The sequence below is a fragment of the Salarias fasciatus genome, chromosome 20, assembly GCF_902148845.1.
Source record: "Salarias fasciatus chromosome 20, fSalaFa1.1, whole genome shotgun sequence".
NCBI lineage: Eukaryota > Metazoa > Chordata > Actinopteri > Blenniiformes > Blenniidae > Salarias > Salarias fasciatus.
In genome coordinates, this window is record NC_043764.1 from 6,279,338 (window position 1) to 6,302,556 (window position 23,219).

Sequence of the window (23,219 nt, forward strand, 5' to 3'; positions counted from 1 at the left end):
GCTTTGAGGGCTATTATGTACAGTGTTGTGTGGTCTTATTCATTTTTCACATAAACTGATGTTGTCAAAAGAGTGATGTGTGAGAAGACACCATCTTCATTAAATGGTGCACTGTCTCATTCCAGAGATGAAAAACACACCAACATTGTAATGTTATATTTGTCAGTGTGAATACAGCAACTTAATCATGATTCAGCCTGAGTCACAGCTTAGATTCAGAAAACAAAATTGATCATTTAAAAAAATGAAAACAAAAGTGTCTCATATTTAGAGAAAGCAGAAATAATTCCAATTAATGTTTGTATTTTGGAAGAACTCATTTTTGAAATAAAAACACAAATTTACAGAATAATAATAATAATAATAATTTGTCGATTTCTGTATCTTCAGTATGGATCACTGTTTTAGTCAGCTGCTTTGACCTTTTCAATGTGACTCAAATTATTGTCTGTACAAATTACAAGTGAGGACATAAGCTCGCTGAAGAACGCCTGAATATTTGCATTCAAATGTAGCCAGTAAAAGTAAAGTAGTCCGAAAAACAAATACTGTACTCAGGAAAAGTGATCTTAAGAATGAACTTCAGTGAAGAAGTAGACACATTTTGTTATTTGCCACCTCTGTCACATTTGGGAAGCTCACAAAGTGAAGCTATAGAAATGTTTCAGACTGGAGTAGATTAGTAATTGAAACACTGAAATCAAACCTTCATAAAGTGAAACTGAAATTTAAAAGCAAGACGGATGTTTTAAGTTGCATCAGTTACGTGTGACCAGAAAAGTGTGATGCTGCAAATAGAAATGCTTCAGATTTCACTATTAGTGATTAGAGACTATTAATGAATGAAACAAGAAAATGAAGCTGCGCTGAGGTCCACGCTGACTGTAACTACTCAGAATGAAAGGACCTTGAGCACCCTCTGGTGGCCCCATACAAATACTACACAAGATGTCAGTATCTAAATACAAATAGTGAAGCAGAATGTTACTGTATCAGTTTCTAACGGGGAAAATCCAGAAAACTTAGCAGAGGATGGTTTCGATCCATCGACCTCTGGGTTATGGGCCCAGCACGCTTCCGCTGCGCCACTCTGCTGTGCGAAAACAAGCCGTAAGATTCTCAATTCTCCACCCCCCATGATTCACTAACGTAAGAATCTCCACGTTAAACCCGGAAACAATGTCGTAGGGCACCTTAAAGATTCATAAACGCGGGTCCAGTTCTCCTCTCACGTCTGCTCCATCACACAACACCTGATCTGGAGAATAACATTCATTTGGGGTTATTTTCACAGAGGAAGGAAGCCCCGCTTGCGCAGGGCATCAAAAAATTAGGATAAACTCTTGTTGATCCTCTCCACGGAAATCTTTAGTAAAAGGCGAAAGATTTATACGATCTGAAGAGAATCAAGAGTGCATACTGAACTAACCGCGGAGTGACCGAAGCCGTTCTCACACAGATCCTTCTCAGTCGGGGTTCACCGGCGCGTCTACTACAACCGATTTATTTCTAACATATAAACACACAGCTTACTAAAAGTTAAACTTGGAATCACACGACAAAATAATGAAATTTGGATAATCGTCAATATATCCATAAACAAACTGTTAAAGTCTACATTCGCGATGTATTCTGGGAGTATGGCACACGTGACTCCGCCCCTGCCTGTTATTTAATTATTTTCTAAATCTGCGTCCATAACGACTTCGTAATTTGTTTTACACTTAACTAACATAGAAACTCGGGTTAAATATTACAGTTTTCGCCCTTCTGGGTGAATTATTCTGACGGTTTGTCTGAGTTTCAGGCGCCTCGGTCATGCGCATGCGCACTCAGAGGACCAGCCCGTCAAATCCCCGCCTGGTTTCAAGACGCTCATACTGAACTGAAAGATTTCATCAATAAAAATGAAGACACGAGACTTCGATACACTGATTTTATACTCAAACCTTACTTAATATATCCTATTATTGAATATTTAAAATGTATTAAAAGCATTTAACCCCTAAATGGACAGACAATACAGTTAAATAATGAAATTAATATCTGTGTAATCCAGGATGTTCAAACGTACGGCCAAAATTGTCCCTCCAGAGTTCAATCTGACTGGAAAAATGAAATTTACCAGCTGTAACAAATTATGACAATAACTACAATCTCTTCATTTGCGACCACCAGGGGCGCACATGGGTTTAAATAATCTTAATCCTCTTCAGTTTGTGTTTCAGATAGTCAAGATTACTACACTGTGGAAAAGTCTGTGATTTGTAGAATTTAACAAGTTTTTCTGACCATAATATGAAATAGTCTAATCCATGTTTAGGTTCTTTGTGGCTAAATGTTTTATGTCTTAGTTTGAAGATATAAATAGTCGAATAAAAATCCACTGTGATCTATTAGTTGTAAAGCAGATGGAGGTGAACTGCTGGGGCACGATGTTGTTAAAATTGCAGCTCTTTTATTCAAATTTTAGGTTGGGCCTGTGCTGTAGACTGACACTTCATTCAATGTGAACTCAATGTGAATAATATATTAATACTCTGTTGCAAAAAGACAGAGATTTAGGTCCAGTCATTTTTAAGAAATCATTGTGTTTGTTTGACTGATCCAGCTCACTTGAGATCAAATTGTGCTGTATGTGAAGTAAAATGAGTTTGACACCCCTGCAGTAATTAAACAGTGTGGTTCCTTAAAGATTACTTAACATGCTTTATCTTAAAAAATAATCTCTTTGGAAGATTCACAGTATTTAGTTCACTTCAGTTTCATGGATATTATTTGATTTTGTCTTATTTTTCAGTTTTTCTATCTTACTATTATGTGTTTACTTATTTTAGTATTTCATTTGAGTGTAATTGCTTTATCTTTGACACTTCCCTACTGTTTGTTGCCTGATTTTGCATTGTTTGTGCTACAATGCATTTACTGTAAAAATTACTTTTGAGATGTGCAAATATGAAGGCAGAGGAGGAGGTATGAAAATCATAAATAAAAAAACTAAGAGGAGCAACGTCTGTGTGATGAACTGAGGTAATTGTGTTTATAGATTAATTAAACACTTTAATCCAGCATATGAAAAAATTAAACATTTGTTGTGGCTCACTTGCAAAACAAATAAATTAGATTTAAATGAGTTGAATATCAAATGCAAAAGTATTTGTTTGTGCACTAATTGTTAATCATAGCTAAAAACTGTAGAGTAAGTGAAAAGTAAAGTGAAAAGCAAAGTAGCTTTCAGCATAAGAAGGTGCTATGAATCAATAAAAAAGGATGCTGAAAAAAATGTGATCACATGCAAACTGACCAGTGGTTAGAAGTGGAAAAGTTAAGGTGAAAGCACAAATGATCGTCAACTTCATAGAAAATCATTGTAAAACTGTGTTTTTTAGAAAACCTCATCCATATTTTCGAACAGCTTCATTACAACACCATGTTATTTAAAACAAATGTAATATCTAATGTAAATTTATATTTCAAACAAAACAGGATATTTGCAATCTAACTAAAATTCACTGCTTGTAGGAGGCAAGTTTCACTCTCTTTGCATGAGGTATGAACTCTAAATATTTAAAGAGTATTGTCTAATCACAGTTTATATTAAGGAGAAATGTCTTCATCATCCCCTGCTATAAAGAAATGCTATGTTTAAATCTATCCCAGAGGGAACAACATACCGGTAATAATGATATATTAAATACCACACAGCACATGCTGCACATTATTTGGTGCAATAAACATTTTCAAAAAAAAAAAGGAAAAATTTTTACCTCTGTTTCTCTGACAGTTGAGAAGAAATCCACCCAGGTGAAAACAGCCTCCAGAATGTAAAAATCCAGGAACAAAAATGTGTTTGAAATTCTTATTCAGCATTAAAGGAGTAATGTTAAAACCACACTGAGCAGTATTTGTTACATAAATGACCTGCTAGTTCTTCCGCTAGCTGATAGCCAGGTTAGCTGTCTGTGCTGCTGAGTAACTACCATACAGTCAATTACTTCTTCGCAGCTATTAAGTTACTAAGTAATTGTACAAACAACATTTTCTTCCGCAACACTTTTTTTTTAAAGCAAAAGTTGAATTTCTTTAAGTAAAATTTTCTGTAATTACCTTGTCTTTTCTTCCTCTTCCTGAAGTTTCGGAGGGAGCCACAACCAGCCTGCAAGAGCATCATCGCCACCTACTGGCCATACTGGTCAATTACAGCAATGAATTCATTCTTTTATTTCGCCTTCATTTTACAAGGTATAATACCCTCTCATTTAAAATGATGGCCGAGCCAAGAGGTAACAAGAAGGCACAAATACAAACAAACATCTACTTACTTAGAATATTGCACAATCTCAAAAGGAATAAAAGTTGCATTTACAGCGAAACTGACGGGTAAATTTCTTGTGCTTTAAAATCGACTACTTGCACATCAACAAATCAGAACATTTTCCAGTGTAATGCATCAGGCGTTGCCAGAGTGGCTTTGGGTTCTTTTAAGAAATAAATGCAACCTTTTTTGTTTTGTGCAATGTGGACTTCCCTGCTTTTATCACTTCAGCTGCTGTTGTGTTTCCTCTCTACAGATGTATTAGACACAACACTGTCCAGGTTCTCTGAGTTCCTTACAATTAGCCAACTGGACTGTGTGAACACACTTTTGCACTCAAGCACGCAATTAATCATAGAGCAGCTCAGTCGCATATGTATTCAGGCTTTCATGGCTCATCATGCTGTTCCGGTTCAGCCAGCAGGAAACAGCACAATGAATATTCAATCAAACTTTACTGCAAACACTTAGGTTAGGGATTCACTGTATATCTGAGTGTGTGTGTGTGTGTGTGTGTGTGTGTGTGTGTGTGTGTGTGTGTGTGTGTGTGTGTGTGTCTGTCATTCTGAATACATAATTTTACCATATCAATAGGACAGTTAGATAATACCTTTGAGAAAATGACAATCTCACTGCAGTTCCTCCTTCTTATAGTAATATATACAAAAAGAACCCCCCCCCCCAAAAAAAAAGAAAAACACAAAATCCTTCTTAATGCAAAGCCACTGTATCCATATACATCCATTTTCAAGTTGCTCTAGAATTACAGGAGACTTTAACAGTCTGCAATGGCCAAACACACAAGTTATTCAGGAGAACCCTCAGCGCTCACCCTTAACAGTGAGTCGTGTTCGCAAGGCTTGTTATATTGTGTGAACCGTCCCGCCTTCGCAGTGGTGCAACACATAAACACATAGTTAACTGAAAAAGTTCACTGGAACAGGAAAGAGCATTAGTTGTGGATTATTCCATCTTATCCATCTTCTACAACTGAGTCCAATTATATGGATGAAAGCAAGCAGCAGGTCCATCAAATACACACACACACACACCAGTTACAAAACACTGAGGCGTTTGAATACATAAACTCAGGATGGTGTCTGTTTTAACACAATCTCATTAAGGCTTTTAACAGAAGACAGTGTATCTGGTGACTTCTGCTGCATTTTGCTGCCTTAAAATGCCACAGATAGGCAGAGGCAGCACAAGATGTCAGTGATTTTTTTCTGTTTTTTTAACATTTCCTACAGAGGGCTCTTGTCATTTTGTCAGCCTCCCTGTGGCTAAAGTATGCAGGGACAGCGGGGAGGGCTGTCAAACTGTGCCTGCCTGAAAGTGTCTTTTCCCGGGTTGATGAGTCATAATAAGGACTGGCCAGGTGGTGGAAATGAGCAAAGAGGCAAGTGAGGGGCTGTGTGTGTGTGTGTGTGTGTGTGTGTGTGTGTGTGTGTGTGTGTGTGTGTGTGTGTGTTATATAGTATTATTATTTTCATTGGACAGAATTTTGTTGTGTGGCAGAGTTTTATTTTATTTTTCTTACTAAAATAGGTGTGTGTGTGTGTGTGTGTGTGTGTGTGTGTGTGTGTGTGTGTGTGTGTGTGGTGTGTGTGTGTGTGTGTGTTTTCAAATCATTAAAAATTTTGGAGTCACCGTATAGACCTTACACACTCTTGTCCTCATTGGGGGTCTGAAACAAGTGAGTGTGTGTGTGAGTGTGTGTGTGTGTGTGTGTGTGTGTGTGTGTGTGTGTGTGTGTGTGTGAGGGACAGTGAGAGAGCTGCAGGAGAGAGAGCGAGAGAGAGAGAGAGAGGGAGGGAGGGAGGGAGGAGGTGGGAGGAGAGGCAGAGCTGAGGCGAATTCACTCCACATCTTGGGGCTTGTTGAGCATCTCGCTGCAGAATGTCTTCTCTACTTCAGAAGTGAGAGTCGGCTCGAACTCGGTGAATCTTGCGTTCAGGTTTCCTGCGAGACGCCCCGGCTCGGCTCTCTGGATGGAGAAGCGTTGCTGCAAAATGAGAGCCCTGTGTTTGAACTTTGCCATCACCTGTCTGTGGCTGCTTCCTTCAGCGGTGAGTTGAACGCTGCTTGGCTCCCGGTCGAGGCTCTCACTGGGAAACACCAAGAGTTCTCTCTTCTCCCTGAGGATTCATTCAAACACATCATCATAACATAAGCTGAACTGTTTTTCATCCTTATCCTTCAGGTTTTGGGATTGTTAATCATTAATCATTTTGCTGCACAGTTGCACATTCAAGATGTTTTTTTTTTTAATTTTGTTAAATGTGTTTTGATAGTTGCTTTCAGCTATACTCAAACCTTATTGGTAATTTAACACGGTGGCATTGGTTGTAGAGGAAATTGTTCAGATAGTTTCAGGTTGATGATGGAGATTCTTTTAATATATTCTATTCAACAGGAACTTCCATACACAAAAATAAGAATATGAAAAGTAGCCTGGTCTTCATCTGGGTTGTGATAAGGACCTTCCTTAGATTTTCCACATTCGTGACTAAAGACTTTTTATTTCATGCTGTAAGACTGTCTTTAGACTTGATGAAAGTTGACTCTTCATGACAGTTTTAATTTACCAGTTGGGCGCCTTGTGCATCTCTTCCAGGCTCTAATTGTAATTTACTCTGCTCTTATGTCTCTAATTGAACTTTCTCATCTCATGCTGCATGAACATCTGCAACTTCATCACAGACAAGGGAAAAAAAAAAAACCTCAGCGTGATTCATTTAGTATTTAATACTTGAAACTGAATGTCTGTGAAGTTTCTCAGCCACTGGCAAAAGAAGCATTGTTTCTTCTTTTTAAAATAAAAACTAAAATATTAACTTCTTTTTTTAACCTTGTAGAAGGAAGGATTTGTGTGTGTGTGTGTGTGTGTCCCTAAAAAGATTTACAGAGAAAATCCTCCTCCCAGTTTTTTTTTTTTTTTGCCTCTGCAGGTGCTTTTGCACGAGCCTCGCGCTTGCATCCGCTCCGCCGCTGTTGCTCAGTTGCAGTCACTGCGCTGGCATCTTGACACTGAGCCAGTGACACGGCTGTCACACTGTGGGCTCCAATTAGGGTAGGTGAGAACAGCGCAGAGCCGGGGGTTTAGGCTGGTAACAATAGGCACAGCTGGAGTTACAGGAGGAGGCAGAAAGTGGCGCACAGAGATGGGCTGGTTAAGGGTGATGAGAATCCCACTTGTTGGTGAGAAATAATGACATCCTGGGAGCTGTTTATTCAGGAATCTGGGAGAGAACACTAAAATAAAGCTCTGTCTGCCTTCAACACATTATGATGAAAAAAAGGGGTGGGAATGAGTGTGCAGAAGTTTTTGCAGAACTCATGTTTCAGCTCTACTGAGAGCGTAATGAACTTTGACCTGTCTCACACACATTTAACCACCCCACCTGGAAAACTGGAGTGTTTCCCCATGCAGTGAAGTGTGTCAGCACCTGCGTTCTCCTGCGATGTTGAGTTTCATAATAGTAATAACTGGGATATGAACCTAAATCTGTCTGTTCATTTGTCCTCTGATAAAACTGGCAGCTCGTCACGTCGGCTTCGCAGTGACTGTCAGGAATATGACTCACACAAACATCCCCACTAATGACTTGATTTCCAGGGATTCGTGAGTCTTAATAGGCACAACAGCAGCAGGTTGCCTGGCTTTTAATAAGCCGCTTCATAGATCTGAACATATTACTAATTTTCACGGTTGCGCTCTGTTATATTTCTTCTGCAGCGCTGTGTGTGTTTTCTTAACTAAGGACAGTCAAGCAGAGTTCATCACATTTCTCTGACGTTTTCTGCTCGAAACGAGCTGTTAAAAAAAAAACTGAAAACACTTTTTCCCATCGTTTGCTTTTTTTTTCCCCCAACTGTGGACAAATGCTGCACATTCTTCAAACACTTGAGGAGTGTGTGTCTCACCACTCACTGTTCATTGTGGTGAACATTGTGAGGAGGTAAAGCAGCTTAACGAGTCATGTTGACGTGCAACTCTTGCACGTAATCTGCCGACTGTTCCCCCACACTGTGTCATCTTGTTTGATTTTCAGCACAAGGCCAGTAAGTTTGGATGTGTGTGTGTGAGAGAGATGCTTATACGCAGCATATTAATGAAGGGGAGACCAATAATTAAGAAGAGAAAATGCAAAACCACAGGAAAGAGATAAAGAAATGCACAAAAGAACGCAGTGATGATCAATAAACAGGTTTTTTATGATTGTTTTGGCAAAGCTATGCAGCGCTCCAGTGATTGGCTCCTCGCACCTCTGCATGAGGAAACTCTGAATCCAGTGTGGATTCATATTGTGTGGACTTTGCATGGGTGGGTGGGTGTGTTTTCCCTTTGTACTCTGGTTTATAGATTTTTTTATGATATATGTAGAGGTTTAACAGGTTAATTAAGGACTCCGAGCTTCCTGCAGGTGTGGTTGTCCGTATCTTTTTGTGTTGGACTTTCCAGAATTTATTCCATTTGTCAGCATCCTCCCACGACCTCGGATCAGAAGTAGAACAGACAGAGATGCATACAATCTAAACATGTCTGGGACAAAACGCCCCACGAGTGGAAAACATGCAGCATCTTTTCTCTGGTTTCATCCATTCTGTTTGGGATTGTATCCCTTTGTGTTACTCTTTCAAAAGTGACCTGCTGTATTTTTCACATAGTCCATTATCAAGGTCACTCTGAAAGGTATATAGTTTTAACGAGCGAGGTCTTAATGGAGGTGAGTGCATGCGCGCCGGTGTGTGTGTGTGTGTGTGTGTTCCTTGTTACAGGAGTCCTTGCCTGGAGCTGATAGCCTATTGATCAGAGTCAATTTCATGTCGTCCTCATTGTGAGGAGTCGACACATTGAGGATTAATTATTTGAATCGATTATGTGCTGCCTTGTAATGCAACGACAGGGAAGCTGTCCTTCATTCAATATCACTCCGGTGGCCAAGGCCGCTTTGTCTCCTGTTTGTTCAGTCACGTTCTGCAGAACATCTCACGCAAACTAAAAACTGTCAGTAACTGGAAGTTCACAGGTGTGAAATAAGGCCAACCAGTGGGTTTTAATTTTTCCATTTAATGGAGAAAATTTTCACTACAGTGAAACCAGAAAGTCGCACGTCTGTTTTGCATTTTGAGTAAACGATGTTGTTAATCTACGAGGAATCAAAGTACAGTCGTAACATTGGTTGAGCGATGCAAGGTGCCAAAAACACACGGAGGCTGAGTTTGTTTTTCTTATAATGCCTGCTGTTCACACAGAGTTCAGACAAAAACAAAGATTGAATGGTGTAATGAAACCCTGTCTGGAGGACAAACAGCTTCCCCTTCAACCACTTCGAGATACTACAGAAAGCCATCAGACTGTAGGCGCAGAAATGAGTAACTCATCTTTTTTATAGCGCTTTTATATTTTATCACAGTAAGACACGAACTTAAAAGGTAGCTTGAGTTAGAGGGAAATTGTTAAGCTCGGTCATCCGAGGTTAAGGATTTACTTTGTCTTGTTTAGAGCACTAGAAAAGCTGCCTCGCAGTTGCATTGATCCAGCGCTCAGCCAGTCGATAGTAATACACACACACACACACACACACACACCTGCTGTATGTAACACATGTACTAAAAACTATTCACACAAGCTTTAAAATGTGCTCAGCATGAGCTGCCTGAGGTCACAGTAACTGAACCAGACCACCAAAATATCATCAGGGTCCAGGTGGACAGTTCTGATTAATCTTTTAACCCGAACCCTGCAGGGCGCATGGCTCAGTCAGTCATTTTCCATTTTCCATTCACCTTCACATTTTCAGATCCTCCTCAACGTTTTTGTTCCCTGCAGGTTCAGGAAACCTTCAAGCCGCTGGACTTTCAGAGCCCTCAGTGGATGGAGGACGGAGAAGGCGGCGAGGACACGATGAGGGCCGACCTGAAGGTGAAACATCTCTCCAAAGACTTACAGGTCATTTCCACCAAACACAAAACACCAGCGTACGGCTCGCTCGGCCCCTACGGCTGGCCTCAGAACTTCTCGCAGGCCCTGGACCAGTACCTGTACCGCCCTCCGCCCAAGTCTAAACCTCCAGCCAAAGCATCCTCCAAGGCGAAGAAGATCCTGGGCTGGGGGGATTTCTACTTCAACGTGAAAACGATGAAGTTCAGCCTCCTTGTGACGGGGAAGATCGTGGACCACATCAACGGCACCTTCAGCGTCTACTTCCGCCACAACTCGTCCCGTCTGGGGAACATCTCCGTCAGCATCGTGCCGCCCTCCAGAGCCGTGGGCTGGGACGTCCTGGACCCCGCGGCTCTGAGCGCCCACGCCAAGAACTCGGTCCTGCTTCCGGACCTGACGACCCAGTTCCCGAGCCCCCCTCAGTCCACCAGCAGCGCCCCGACCGAGCAGCAGAGGCACCAGCAGGACGTGCTGATGGTGACCGAGCTCAACTGCCGGGTGGAGTACCAGAGAACCAACCGCTCCAAGAAGACCAAGCCCTGCATGTACGACCCTGGACAGACCTGCTACACCGAGAACACTCAGTCACAGGCGGCCTGGATCTGCGCCAAACCTTTCAAAGTGATATGCATCTTCATCGCGTTCACCGGCACAGATTACAGGCTGGTGCAGAAAGTCTGTCCCGACCACAACTTCCAGTCCGAGCAGAACCAGCAGCACTTCGGATGAATCAGTCTCAGACTGTGAAACTGAGACGTCGACACGAGCTTATCACACATCCTTTGAACATTCTACAGTATGAGCTGTTCTGGGTTTTATTTATCGATTTCCATCCGTTGTCACAATTTACAACAAACTGTGGGTCAACATGCTGCAGCCTGGTTAAGAAGAGTGTGAAGACGTGGTGTTTGTGTTACCTGGAACTTTAGAGACTCACCAGAAGAGACACATGGCTGATTAAAAAAAAAAAAAGAAGAAGTAATTCTGTTCACACAGTGACTTTGTATATTGTGTTGCATTATTTTTATTTGTTTTTTTTTTTCAAATGTACATCAGATTATTCTTGCCATTAATAAACACTGTATGTATTTAATGAGGGGCAGCAGCATCTGTAGTTTTTAAACAAACTGGCTTCTGGTGTTTCTCCTAGGCAGTAAAAATGTTGTGCCTGTTTTATTGTGTGGCATATTCTTTATCACATTTACAAAGCGCTGACCCAGACAGAAACAAATGAGTTATTGTGATAGCCAGCTTTATCAGTCTCAGAGTACGCATGTCCCTGCTTCCCCTTCCACTGATTTTACTTTCACCCTTTGTACCTTGGGAGTATTTTTGCTGTCCCGAGCCTGCAGCTGTCACCAACATGCTCTCCCTGTCGGTCCGCCAGGCGCTTCGGGTAAGTTCACAATATTTCTTCAACTTGAACCATTTTCATTCAACACTCGGATGCACTTGTGTCTGCATTAGGAAATCCTCTTTCATGCATGTATGACTTGTTGTAGTTAAAATTGTGCTTCGTGCCAACTGGGTCAGCTTGTCACCTGTGGACACCTGCAGCCTGGCAAGAATTACTTTAATGATGATGCAAAGTTTTGGATTGTAGAAAAACATGCTGACATTTGTCCCAGAATGGTTTTTATTGTTGACAGAAAGTGGAGTGTGCAGTCCAGACTTTATGCAAGACCTGCTACAGAGTCAGAGCTCAGAAAAAAAAATTATGAATACAAAAGATGAAAGGCAACTTACTTCAACATGTGTTTATGCTTGAACGGTAATCTGTCTATTAGGCCACAATAACACCGTTACATAAGTATCATGCAGCTACAAGCTGGCTCCAACAAACAAGACCCTGATAACTCCGTCACTGCATGTCTTGCCAGCCCACATACACTTTTCATGTCCAAGGTTTTCCTTAACTGCTCCACTGAATAACATGCTTGGTTTTTCACTGCCTTTCATTTAATGGATTGTTTAGAACATCAAAAGACGCATTATTCTAACTCCCCTGTTTCCAAACCCCTGGTGCAAAGTATTATAATTTTGAGTGATGAAAGTGTTTTTGCACAGGCTCACTCTTCGGGAGGGTTTCAAAAGACACCAAAGGAGCAATCATGGACAACAACAACAGAAGAGAAACCCTCAGAAACTTTTTTTTTTTTTTTTAACTCTGCACAGACAATTTAAAGCACAATAGAGAGTTGCATCACACTCTGCAACTATTTGTCTCCTCAAGAGGTTTTTTTCTTTCTTATTAATAAGTCAGTTTTTTAGAGAAATAAGTTGCAAGAAATAAGTCTCTTAACGCAGATCATGCATATAATTTATTGTGGCAAAAACAGTTTCACTATCATTTCTTAAGTGGACACTTAAATTGTGACTAAACTGGATTTTTTGTGGGTCCAGCAGCCTGTCCTCCTCAGGGCTTCAGGATGTGTGGGGAGAGAAGGCCAGGCGGCGGTGGAGTCGAGGAGACGAGGCCTCTGCAGTGGCGGCGGTGGCGGGTGGACCGGCCAGGACAGCCTGGCCCAGGACGACCCGGAGATGTGGGGTCTCCTGCAGCGGGAGAAAGACAGGCAGTGCCGGGGACTGGAGCTCATCGCTTCAGAGGTGAGGCGGGGAAACAAACACGTCCGCGACCTCCTGCTCTGAAAAACACGTTCATTGTGTGTAAACTGAGGTGACCCATGATCCACAGTGTGGTGAGGAGAACGGAAAGGGACCGCTGGAATGTTTGCTCAGTGCTTTGCGTCACACACTGTGAGAAAACACTGCAGGAGGAACACATGTTTCTATCTTATGTAAACTTATTTCCATCCAGTAGATACCAAAGTCAAATCTAGGTGGATTTTGTTGTTGGAGGTTTTCATTTTTTTCTCTTGTACAAATTTGCATAGGGTCTTTCATGTCTGCAAATGAAGACCACCAGATGCATCAGGCTGCTCTGGGTTTGGTGGGAGAGATGTTCAGTTCCGAGTCTGACTGTGTTCACACTGCAGGATAGCGGCTGCTCGCACTGTGAGCGGACGGGATTAAAGCAAGTTGCTAATTATCCTCTCTGCTCTCCCATGGACAGATGTGTTAAAGTGAGATAGAAAGCGAGAGAACTTAAACTGCAGAAAGCCCCTTTTACACTGGTGAAACCTCAAGTCGCCAAAGTTTCTAGAATTCCGCTGTTTTCTTCAGAGTTTTCTCTTCCTTCAGAGTCTCCTTTGAAGATCCGTCCTTTGCAAGCCACTGATTTCTTCTAAAGTGGAAGCTGTGGGAAAAGAAGGGAGCTTTTGTTCCTCTATCCTCCACCAATTATGAACTCACAACACTATCAGTCACAATGACATCTGAAAGATTTTCATCTTCTCTTGCATGCGCGGCGCTGTCAGTCACTCTCGCAGCTGCAGGCTGACTCCCAGTGGAGGGTCCCTGTTTTTACTGCAGGAACACAGTCAAACGATCCCATTAGGTTCCCTCACTGATTCCTTCCATTGATCTCCACGTTTTAAGCCATGTCGGGGAGGAGGGGCGACCGGGTGTGTGTGTGTGTGTGTGTGTGTGTCAGGGCTGCGTTTTGAAATGTCATAGAAGGAGACATTTGTCACACGGGGAGCTGGATTTAAACCCCACTGGAATGATTGAGGGATCCCTGAACAGTGACAGGTTTGGTATAATAAGAAGACAGAGGGGGCGGCCGAGGAGGACAGAGAGCGAGAGAGACTGAAAGGGAGAGAAGATGAGCTGAAGTGAGACTGGGAGGAAAAAAATAAACTGAGACAGGGAGAAAAATTCATTTACATTCATTTTCTTTTTTGAAGTTCCATGTCTTCTCTGACATTTGACATAGTGCTGAACCCCGCAGGGACTCGGGACGAGTTAGAGTCGGCTGTATTTGTCCCTCAGTACGACTACAGTACCTGCAATAAACATTTTGTTATATTTACGGATCAAGTTCAAGCTGGTTATACTTGCTTTTCATCCCATATATTTGTGAAATAGTTATTATTAATATTAATTCCAATAACAACAGGAAGAGTTTTTAGAATAAAGAACCACAACAATCAAGTGTTAATTCAACTAAGTTTTATTCATACAGTGTAAAATACAACACAGTCAACTCAAGGCACTTTTACAGCAACAAAACTCAACTAAATAAGACAATAATACAATTACTGTGCATCAAATAAATTCATACTGCAGAACACAAGCTTAAACTGCAGGTCATCTCAGTGTGCTCAGTCATCGTGAATGAAGGATGGAGCGTGACAGTGTTCTGGTGTGTTCAGTGTGTTTAAAAACTACTGTCAGTGAGTGGATTTTGTTTGTTCCGTCAGAATTTTTGCAGCCGTGCAGCACTGGAGGCTCAGGGCTCCTGTCTGAACAACAAATACTCCGAGGGGTATCCAGGACAAAGGTAGGAGCGCTGACGATCCACCAACATGTGACCCCGATCTGAAAAAACTCCTCAAATGAGACCAAACATGTCATTTTAAAAATCTCAATGAAGCAGGTTTATGACAAAAGGCATCAAATATGTCAATTTTACTCTCTAGCTATACTATATAGCCCAGTAAAAATGTAATTTCTATTTTATATAAAACTCACTTTCAATATAAGATACAATACACTATATTGGCTAATACAGTTAGAATAAATCAAATCAAGATGCAATGTCATTCAGTGTGAATTCTTAATGATGCTTTCCAGTTTAATAAAATGTGATTCAATTACTATTAAAAGCACTCAAATAGTCTTCCGTACAGCTCAAATACAATTAAAATGCAATGCCACCACCAGAGAACATGAAGGTATTCTACATATTCACCTGTATCTTTGGATCTGAATGTGTTCTTCTCTTTCCCAGGTATTATGGAGGTGCAGAGGTTGTCGACCAGATTGAGCTGCTGTGCCAGAGGCGAGCGCTCGCTGCCTTCAGCCTGGATCCTAATCTGTGGGGCGTCAATGTCCAGCCGTACTCCGGATCGCCGGCGAACTTTGCGGCCTACACATCAGTGCTGCAGCCTCACGACCGCATCATGGGCCTGGACCTGCCTGATGGGGGGCAGTGAGTGGATGTTCGACATTATGTTCCCAGTTTAATAGCCTGCAGAGCCACTTTTATGAATGAACCAAACATAAAACAGCACTGACTGCTGTCTCACTCTGATAAAAACCTCCCTCTCTCTCTCCCAATCCTGGCTCTTTAAAAGACATTCCACATAATCTCATTCAGCGTGTTTATTCAGCTTTTATGTTATGACATTATCTGACAGTTATTTCATTATTAGGTGCTCAGTTCTGTTAAATGTGCCATGAAATGGTCAGATTTTCGCCTGTGGGGTTTGGACATGTTCCCCGGATGTTGTTTTAAAGACTTAGCATCAAAAGGCATTAATGAAAATGACAAACTGAGTCTCACAGTCTGGAGTTGTCAGATGACGCCGCCGCTTTGAAGTGAACACATTTTCAGTTGAGCTACAAATGCAGAACGGTGGGAAACGGAAACAGCACATTAATAGGACGTGTTTTAAAAGGCTGAACATAAACCACACAGGTGTATTTGTCAGATGTGTGATGGGTGGCTCTATCTTCATGAATATGAGAGATATGATGATGGTAAAAATCTCACATAGTTTGCAAATGATAACTGATTAATACAGAGCATGTGATTTTGGGTAACACTTTACTTGAAGCACCCCTGTATAACACATTATAAGTACATTATAGAACTGTATAGCTATAGTTATAAACACTCATAAATGATCCCAATGCTTGATAACATCAGGACTTAACCCTAACCCTAACCCTGTGCTGTATAGTGGGTTATAAAGCATTGTGATCATTTATGAGTGTTTATAACTTCTCATAATGTGTTATACCGGGTGCTTCAAGTAAATGTGTTACCTAATATTGTTTTTCAAAAATGTTTTTCTATAAATGTTTCACTTCTATATTAGCTTTTTTTTCAAACGTTTATTCTATTTTATTACATAACTTGTAACCTTTATCTCACAATTTAAAGAACATGTTTTGTGCATTTTGATTATTTGTTTTATTTTCTTTGCAGTAGTTTTATATCAGCTGATATTTATATGTGGTGCACTGTTTAGAACTAATTTAACTCAGTGGATTTGATTGATTTCATGTTATTTTATTACTGTGTGTGTGTGTGTGTGTGTGTGTGTGTGTGTGTGTGTGTGTGATTTCCCAGCCTTACCCACGGCTACATGACAGACACTAAGCGAATCTCAGCCACCTCAATATACTTTGAATCAATGCCCTACAAGCTGAATGTGAGTATTTTGTACACCTGAAGGTTCAAACCAGCTGTTCTTTTTGAAAAAAAAAAATATTCTAAACCCGTCGTTGCTGCCTTGCTTCAGCCTCAGACAGGACTGATCGACTACGAGCAGCTGGAGAAGACGGCCCGTCTCTTCAGGCCCAGACTCATCATAGCAGGAACCAGCGCCTATGCCCGCCTGATCGACTACGCCCGCATGAAGAAGGTGCCTCTTCTCTTCTCTGGAAATCAAGATGTGTGTGTTTCATTGCTCCTGTAACCGAGTGTGTGCTCCAGCTGTGTGTGGAGCTGAACGCCTACCTGCTGGCGGACATGGCTCATATCAGCGGCCTGGTGGCGGCGGGAGCTGTTCCCTCGCCGTTTGAGCACGCCGACCTGGTCACCACCACTACCCACAAGTCTCTGCGAGGAGCGAGGTGAGCAGCTGGACTTTTAACTTTCTCACAGACCGGTGTGTTTGTCAGTCACCTCGGGTTATTTCAGTTTGTCTGCTGCCAGAGGTCAACAGAGAACTGAAGAGTTGAACTTAAGGATACACACTGGGAGAGAGTTCAGATTTTACTGAATTAAACTATTTAGACACCAAAGACAAACTACTGAAATTAGACTATTTGTTCTTTTTTTCCTCCGTTTATATTGCATTAATAGCAGACAGTCAGTTCTATTTATCTGTTCAAACATTTACATCGAAAGGTTTTGATAAATATTTAAAACGTGTTTTCAGGATTGACATATTTTCAAAATAACAAAGTAGATCACATGATTTAAATTGTGCACATGTATGAGACAAATTTTAAAAAGATATTTTAGGAGATCTGGCAGGATAGTGGGAATGTTTTGGTTTAATCCTGTAATCTAAAATACGTGTGTTTAAACTGAGCAACCGGGAGAGGTCGCCTGTCTCTGTGTGTTTACCCTGTGGTGAACTGTCCCGTCCAGTGTGTCCCCGAATCCACCTTTGGTCAGTCTGAATCAGCCTCAGCTCTCCGGTATGGAAGATGAAAGGAAGGACTTGGTGTCATGTGTGTGTGTGCCTCCCCTCCGCTCCGTCCTGCAGGGCCGGCCTGATCTTCTACCGGAAAGGTGTTCGGTCTGTGGACAAGAAAGGTCGCGAGGTGGCGTACAACCTGCAGGACCGGGTCAACTTCGCCGTCTTCCCATCACTTCAGGGAGGACCTCACAACCACGCCATAGCTGGAGTGGCGGTCGCCCTCAGACAGGTGCTGACCTCCAGCACGACGTCTCCTAAAAACTCCTTACTTCAGTACTGAACACAGACGTCCTGCTGTAGTAGTGATAGAGACTGAATCGAATCTTTCTCTTTCATGTTGCATGTGTGTGTGTGTGTGTGTGCGCGCAGGCTTCGACCCCCATGTTCAAACAGTACATCAACCAAGTGCTGTTAAACGCCAAAGCCCTGGCCGAGTCTCTGCTGAGGAAAGGCTACACTCTGGTTTCAGGTAATTACTGCCTTCTGCTTTTCATTGGTTTAAAGAATGAATGAACGCTCACTGTACGCCTGAAATATGGAGGAAAGAGGACCGAATTTCTCCCGGCAGCTGATGCAATCCGATCATGTTTCATTCGCTGGAGCCTCATTTGCATTCTCGCCTCGGAAAAGTTCACTTAACCTTCACTTGACAGCTGAATGGAAAAAGCCAATATTAGAGAGTTTAAAGAAGGAAGAAGACTATTAATCACTGCCTACATTAGGGAGGGAATGAAGAATAAAGTGGAAAAGGTGATTTATTTCCTCTTCCAGAGCATCTGGGTCCCTAAGATGGGTGAATGGGAAGAGAAGATGGATCGATGGATGAATCCAAGTTGATACAAAACCAAATAGAAGTGAATTTAGTACATTTCCTTTCACCTTCTTTGTCTCCTCAGGGGGAACAGACAACCACCTGGTCCTGGTTGACCTACGACCTCGCGGGATGGACGGTGCTCGGGCTGAGCGGGTCCTGGAGCTGGTTTCCATCACCGCCAACAAGAACACCTGTCCTGGAGACAAGAGCGCCCTCACTCCAGGAGGGCTCAGACTCGGTATGGATGGAGGGATGGAGGGATGGAGGGATGGAGGGATGGAGGGGTGGATGTTTAGGACTTTTATCATCACTGATCCATTAAAAGGTGAGCTGAACGTTGTTTCTTTCTTTCTCACAGGAACTCCAGCTCTGACCTCTCGGCAGCTGAAGGAAGCAGACTTTGAAAAAGTAGTGGACTTTATTGATGAAGGGATCCAGATTGCAATGGATGTGAAAAGCAAAACAGGCAAGTGATTCCCTTCCCCCGGCAGTTTGTGACCATTTTGAAACTATGAACCCCCTCCTAGACCACATGAGTCCTTATGATTGTGCATGTTTGCCCCTCTTCGACCAGGAAACCTCTCCAGCTTCAGGTCCTTCTTGCTGGAGGACCCTGAGACGGTGTCGTGCATCGCAGAGCTCCGCCAGAGGGTGGAGCTCTTTGCCAGGCCCTTCCCCATGCCTGGATTCACTGACCACTGAGGCCATCACAGAGAGAGACAGTGCTCCTTTCACATCCGCAAGATTCCCTCTGTAACTGAAATCACTCTCTGGTTTTCTTGGAGAAGCTCCTGGAGTGATCGGTGTTGTGTCGGTGTGGTTACGGTGCAGCGTCACTGCTCCAGTCTTAACTCTTCATCAGGAAAATGACTTTTATTGTTGACACCCACGTTTCTTCCAAATCAACAAAGTAATGTTTTGACAGTTCTAGAAATGATGATGGAAATAAATAAAAACTACTTATCAACATGATTTCTGTCATATTTACAGAAATTCATAGACAAATACATTCAGTTTGAAGGTGTTTTGAAGCTACAATTTGAGTATTTTTAAACTTTCCAAAAACTGGTATCACATGAGGCCCAGAAAACATGGTTTTAACTCACTTTAATAGGTCAGAAAAGTTTTGTTTTTGAGCAGTAGTGTTATCTCAGCTCATTTTATTTCAGTCCCACGTCCACTGCCACTGGATCTCAGTCGGGCCAAACCAGCGGGTTGGGCAGCGGTGGTCTACAGGCAAGAGAAGTAGACGTAAGTTCGATTCCCACAGCGGACAGGTCACCACTGTGGTCACCTTATCAGCTCCCTGGAGAGTCCTAATGGAACGGCTCACCACATCCCACAAATAGGATGGGCACAATCTGAGGAAAAAGGAATTTTCCCAAGGCGATTAATAAAGCATGATTAGTTTATATTAATAATTGATGGCAAAGTGCAGAGCGATTCTTCTCAAACATCCTGCATGTGCACATTTACACAAAACCCCCCCCCTCACATCATAGATGTGATGGTCATGTTGGTAACACTTTATTTGAAGCCCCCCTGTATAACACATAAGTACATTTATAAAGCATTATAATGCCATTATAACACGTGTAGCTATAGTTATAAACATTCATAGATTATCACAATGCCAGGACCGAACCCTAACCCTAACCCTAATCCTATGCTGTATTGTGCTGTATAGTGAGTTATAATCACGAGTCATGTTATTTCACCTGCTAAAAGGTTGTTAATACTTCAATAGAAGTGATTTTAAAATTCATTATTATATGTTTAAGTCTCCTTAAGTTTGAGAATTTATTTTTGTGCAGTGATTTCTTCTGGGGTTGAAAATGATGATAATTTTCAATAAAGAAGGAATTTCTTAGAAAAATATGGTCACGATTTCTCACAGTAATGTACGTTATTTGGCGGTTTCGCTGCAGCTGTACTTTCTCAAAGATATTTCCTCTTCTCAGGCAGGAATGTTTTTTTTTTTTTTTTGTCTAAGCTGAGTGGAGCCGTTTCTAAAGGTACTGTGGCACTTTGTCACTAATCCTGTTTTAGAGCTCTTATCAACATCGGGCTTTGTCCCATCCCGGGGAGCTCAGAGCAGCCGTGCTTTGTTGGCAGCTTCATTTCTATGTGCATTAGAATTATGGCAGTATGCACGTATGCAGATACAGTAGCTCTTTTCAGTTGCAATATAAACTGTTTTGGAAATTTTGCTTTTACATTTTCAACGTTGCACAACCTCCCCGTTGTTTGTTGCTTTGCTTGGAAGGCATGTTGACTTTGTTCATGGTTGAAGAAGGGATCGGAGGTTTTATAAACACTGATCCCAGTTAAGCTGCTGGAATTTCCTCCGTCATTTCCTGTCACCGTCAACGTCTCGTCACAGAGCAGAACGCAGCTCTCTGAACACTGACAGCTGGACTCAGATCAGTTGTTCTTATCTCCACTGAAATTCTTCATTTTGAGATGTTTATTGACATAATTGTATGTGACGTGTTATCGGTTTGAAGGACAGCTGGTAGAAAGACTGACCCTGTTGTAAACAAACAGAAACACACCAGACAGTTTTTTTTGCAACGTATCCCATCCAGACATCTTTTTTTTTTGTTTGTTTAGTTTTTTGGTGGCTACCATTAAAAAATCACGATAACAAAGTTTCTAAAAAAAAAAAAAAAAAAAAGAGAGAGAGGATGTGAGGTTACATAACATCAGATGACTTTGCTTAAACTAAAGTTCAGAACCTTTGTGTTTATCGGGATTTTTTTCTTCTTATAGTTACTAAATCTTCATGTTCACTCACATAAAAAAAGAGCTGGCTTCCTATTTATTTCGCTTTAATGAAATTATAAATGTGTTGTTTTATTCTGATGTTTTCATTCCCTTTTCTGAGGAGGAAAAAAAGCCACAAAGCTCCTCATGAAGCAGCAAGAACGAGCCGTGAACACGAAGTCCTGCTGCTGCTTATTGGAGCATTTAATATTCAACTGATTAAAAGTTCTGAATAAACTTTTGTTTGGAGGCACACTTCTTTGTGCATCTCTTTTGCTCTCTTTCCAATTTTCAGTCCAAATTTACGTGTTCAGTCTCTGCCAGAGGAATGTGTCCCCTCGGCAGAGGCCGAGCAGCTGATTCACAGGTCAAAGGTCGGGGATGTTCTCAGCTGGGTTGTCAGAAAACACACACAAACAAACCCATGGGTCCACAAACACACCCGCACGGAGCATCACAATGCAAACAAACACTCTGTGCCTCTTTCTCATGACCTGACAACTCCGCCGAGTTTCTTCCAAAGGAATCCATCAGGGAAATCCATCAATCCCTCATGTTTCATCATCAGAGGTCAGCAGCCATCTCCTCATCCTCAGGGCGCTCCCGAGGAGGAGGAGGAGGAGGAGGAGGAGAAGGAGGAGGAGGTGATCACAATCCTTTGTTCCCCCATCAGTTACGTCGCGGGGAGAAAACACACTTCACGCAGAGATGAATGTAAACCCAGAGAGCTGAAGGAGAGCTCTGAAGTTCTCAATAAAAGAATAAAGAAACAGTCTCACCTTCACTTGACAAAGCCCAGAAATTCACAGAGAAATTGTGATTTTTTTTTTTTTCCAGCTTTTTTTCTGTATCTGGATAAAGTGGCGGAGCTAAGGATGGTCGAGACACACAGGATGGAAATATAACCGTCAAAAAGCTATAAGTTCAAGAGAGAGAGATTCTGAATACAATTCAGTTACTATTTTGCATCTGTCCCAATCAATGTACACACTTCAAATCTGATTAAAGGAAGTTCTTTCTCTTTTACAGCAGGATAGCAGTTCTACGAGTTATGCAAATAAAATAATCCTAGAAGTTCCTCGGGGAAAAGCTTCCTGTATTTCTTTGAACTGCTTCTCATTTAGGAAGCACAGCTGTGTTATTGTGACGCTGCAGAGACACAGTAACTGAGCTGTTGAAAGGGATTCATTCATTGTTTGATACTCTGTTATCTGGATTTTAGTGCTTCTTAAAGACATGCATTTATGAAGCTACCATCGCCGAGGACGGCTGATTTATTTCAGTGTTAATGACTCTGACTGTTCTTGGTTGTTCTCAGTTACCTCTGTCTGCATTTTAAATAAAGAAACGAGTGAAAAATCACCGCATGTGTAGCAAATCTCATTCTCCAGCCAGAAAGAAAGTTATTGTCAGTTCATTCCCTTGTGTTATGAGTAATTCAACTTAATACGTGTTAGGGTTCATGAGGGAAATCATTCAGCCGTGTAAGTGTGTGTGCGTGTGTGTGTTTGCTCAAACAGTCAGACAGACCCTTCTGAGGACCGAAAACAAGAACGAGTACAGTTAGTCATTTAATTTACATGATCTATATGTCATGTTATGTGCTGTTAATAATTAATAATAAATAAATAATCTATTAATGTCATATATTGGAATAAATCAGTGATGCACGCTCAGGCTGAACACTGTGTATCCTGCTGTCATAACGAAACCTCACAGACGGCACTGCTCAGCATCCTGCCAGCGCTGATCAAAGACACACTGCTGCCTCTCACACACACACACAGACACACACACACACACACACACACACACACACACACACACACACACACAGCTATAGACACAAATACAAGCAGCTGCACACATTTAAAGCGGTTGAAGGAGCAGTGATCAGGCTGCAGAGTGACAGCTGTGCTGCCGACAGATGGCTCTTTTCCGTCTGAGTTACTGACTGAGTTGGTTTTTCGAGAGTGGAAAAAAGATGTGTATCCGAGCCAGTGCTCTGCCGGTGTTTGCCACTTGCGTGTGTGTGTGTGTGTGTGTGTGTGTGTGTGTGTGCGTGCGTGTGTGAAAAAACACATCAGTCCTCCA

The 23,219-nt window shown here is 41.8% G+C and overlaps 2 protein-coding genes and 2 non-coding genes across 4 annotated transcripts; 2 read left to right on the forward strand and 2 right to left on the reverse strand.

Annotated features, from left to right (window-relative positions):
• Positions 1-1,023: 1,023 nt before the first annotated feature.
• On the reverse strand, positions 1,024-1,095 carry trnam-cau (transfer RNA methionine (anticodon CAU)). The gene has a single exon. It is a non-coding gene; the product is annotated as a tRNA-Met (tRNA).
• Positions 1,096-1,302: 207 nt separating this feature from the next.
• Positions 1,303-1,415, reverse strand: LOC115408927 (U5 spliceosomal RNA). Its single transcript, XR_003933813.1, has one exon. It is a non-coding gene; the product is annotated as a U5 spliceosomal RNA (small nuclear RNA).
• Positions 1,416-6,224: 4,809 nt separating this feature from the next.
• Positions 6,225-11,107, forward strand: LOC115407959 (neurexophilin-4-like). The gene is made up of 2 exons (XM_030118536.1): positions 6,225-6,384; positions 10,158-11,107. The coding sequence occupies exons 1-2, from the start codon at positions 6,307-6,309 to the stop codon at positions 10,992-10,994; spliced, it is 915 nt and encodes a 304-aa protein (XP_029974396.1). The 5' UTR covers positions 6,225-6,306; the 3' UTR covers positions 10,995-11,107.
• A 388-nt stretch (positions 11,108-11,495) lies between these two features.
• On the forward strand, positions 11,496-19,106 carry LOC115408546 (serine hydroxymethyltransferase, mitochondrial-like). The gene is given in 13 exon segments (XM_030119369.1): positions 11,496-11,603; positions 11,605-11,661; positions 12,672-12,872; positions 14,588-14,667; positions 15,118-15,318; positions 16,465-16,546; positions 16,637-16,759; positions 16,831-16,970; positions 17,612-17,774; positions 17,915-18,014; positions 18,442-18,597; positions 18,718-18,825; positions 18,934-19,106. Coding segments are annotated over 13 exon segments (1,647 nt in total). The 3' UTR covers positions 19,062-19,106.
• The last annotated feature ends 4,113 nt before the right edge of the window (positions 19,107-23,219 follow it).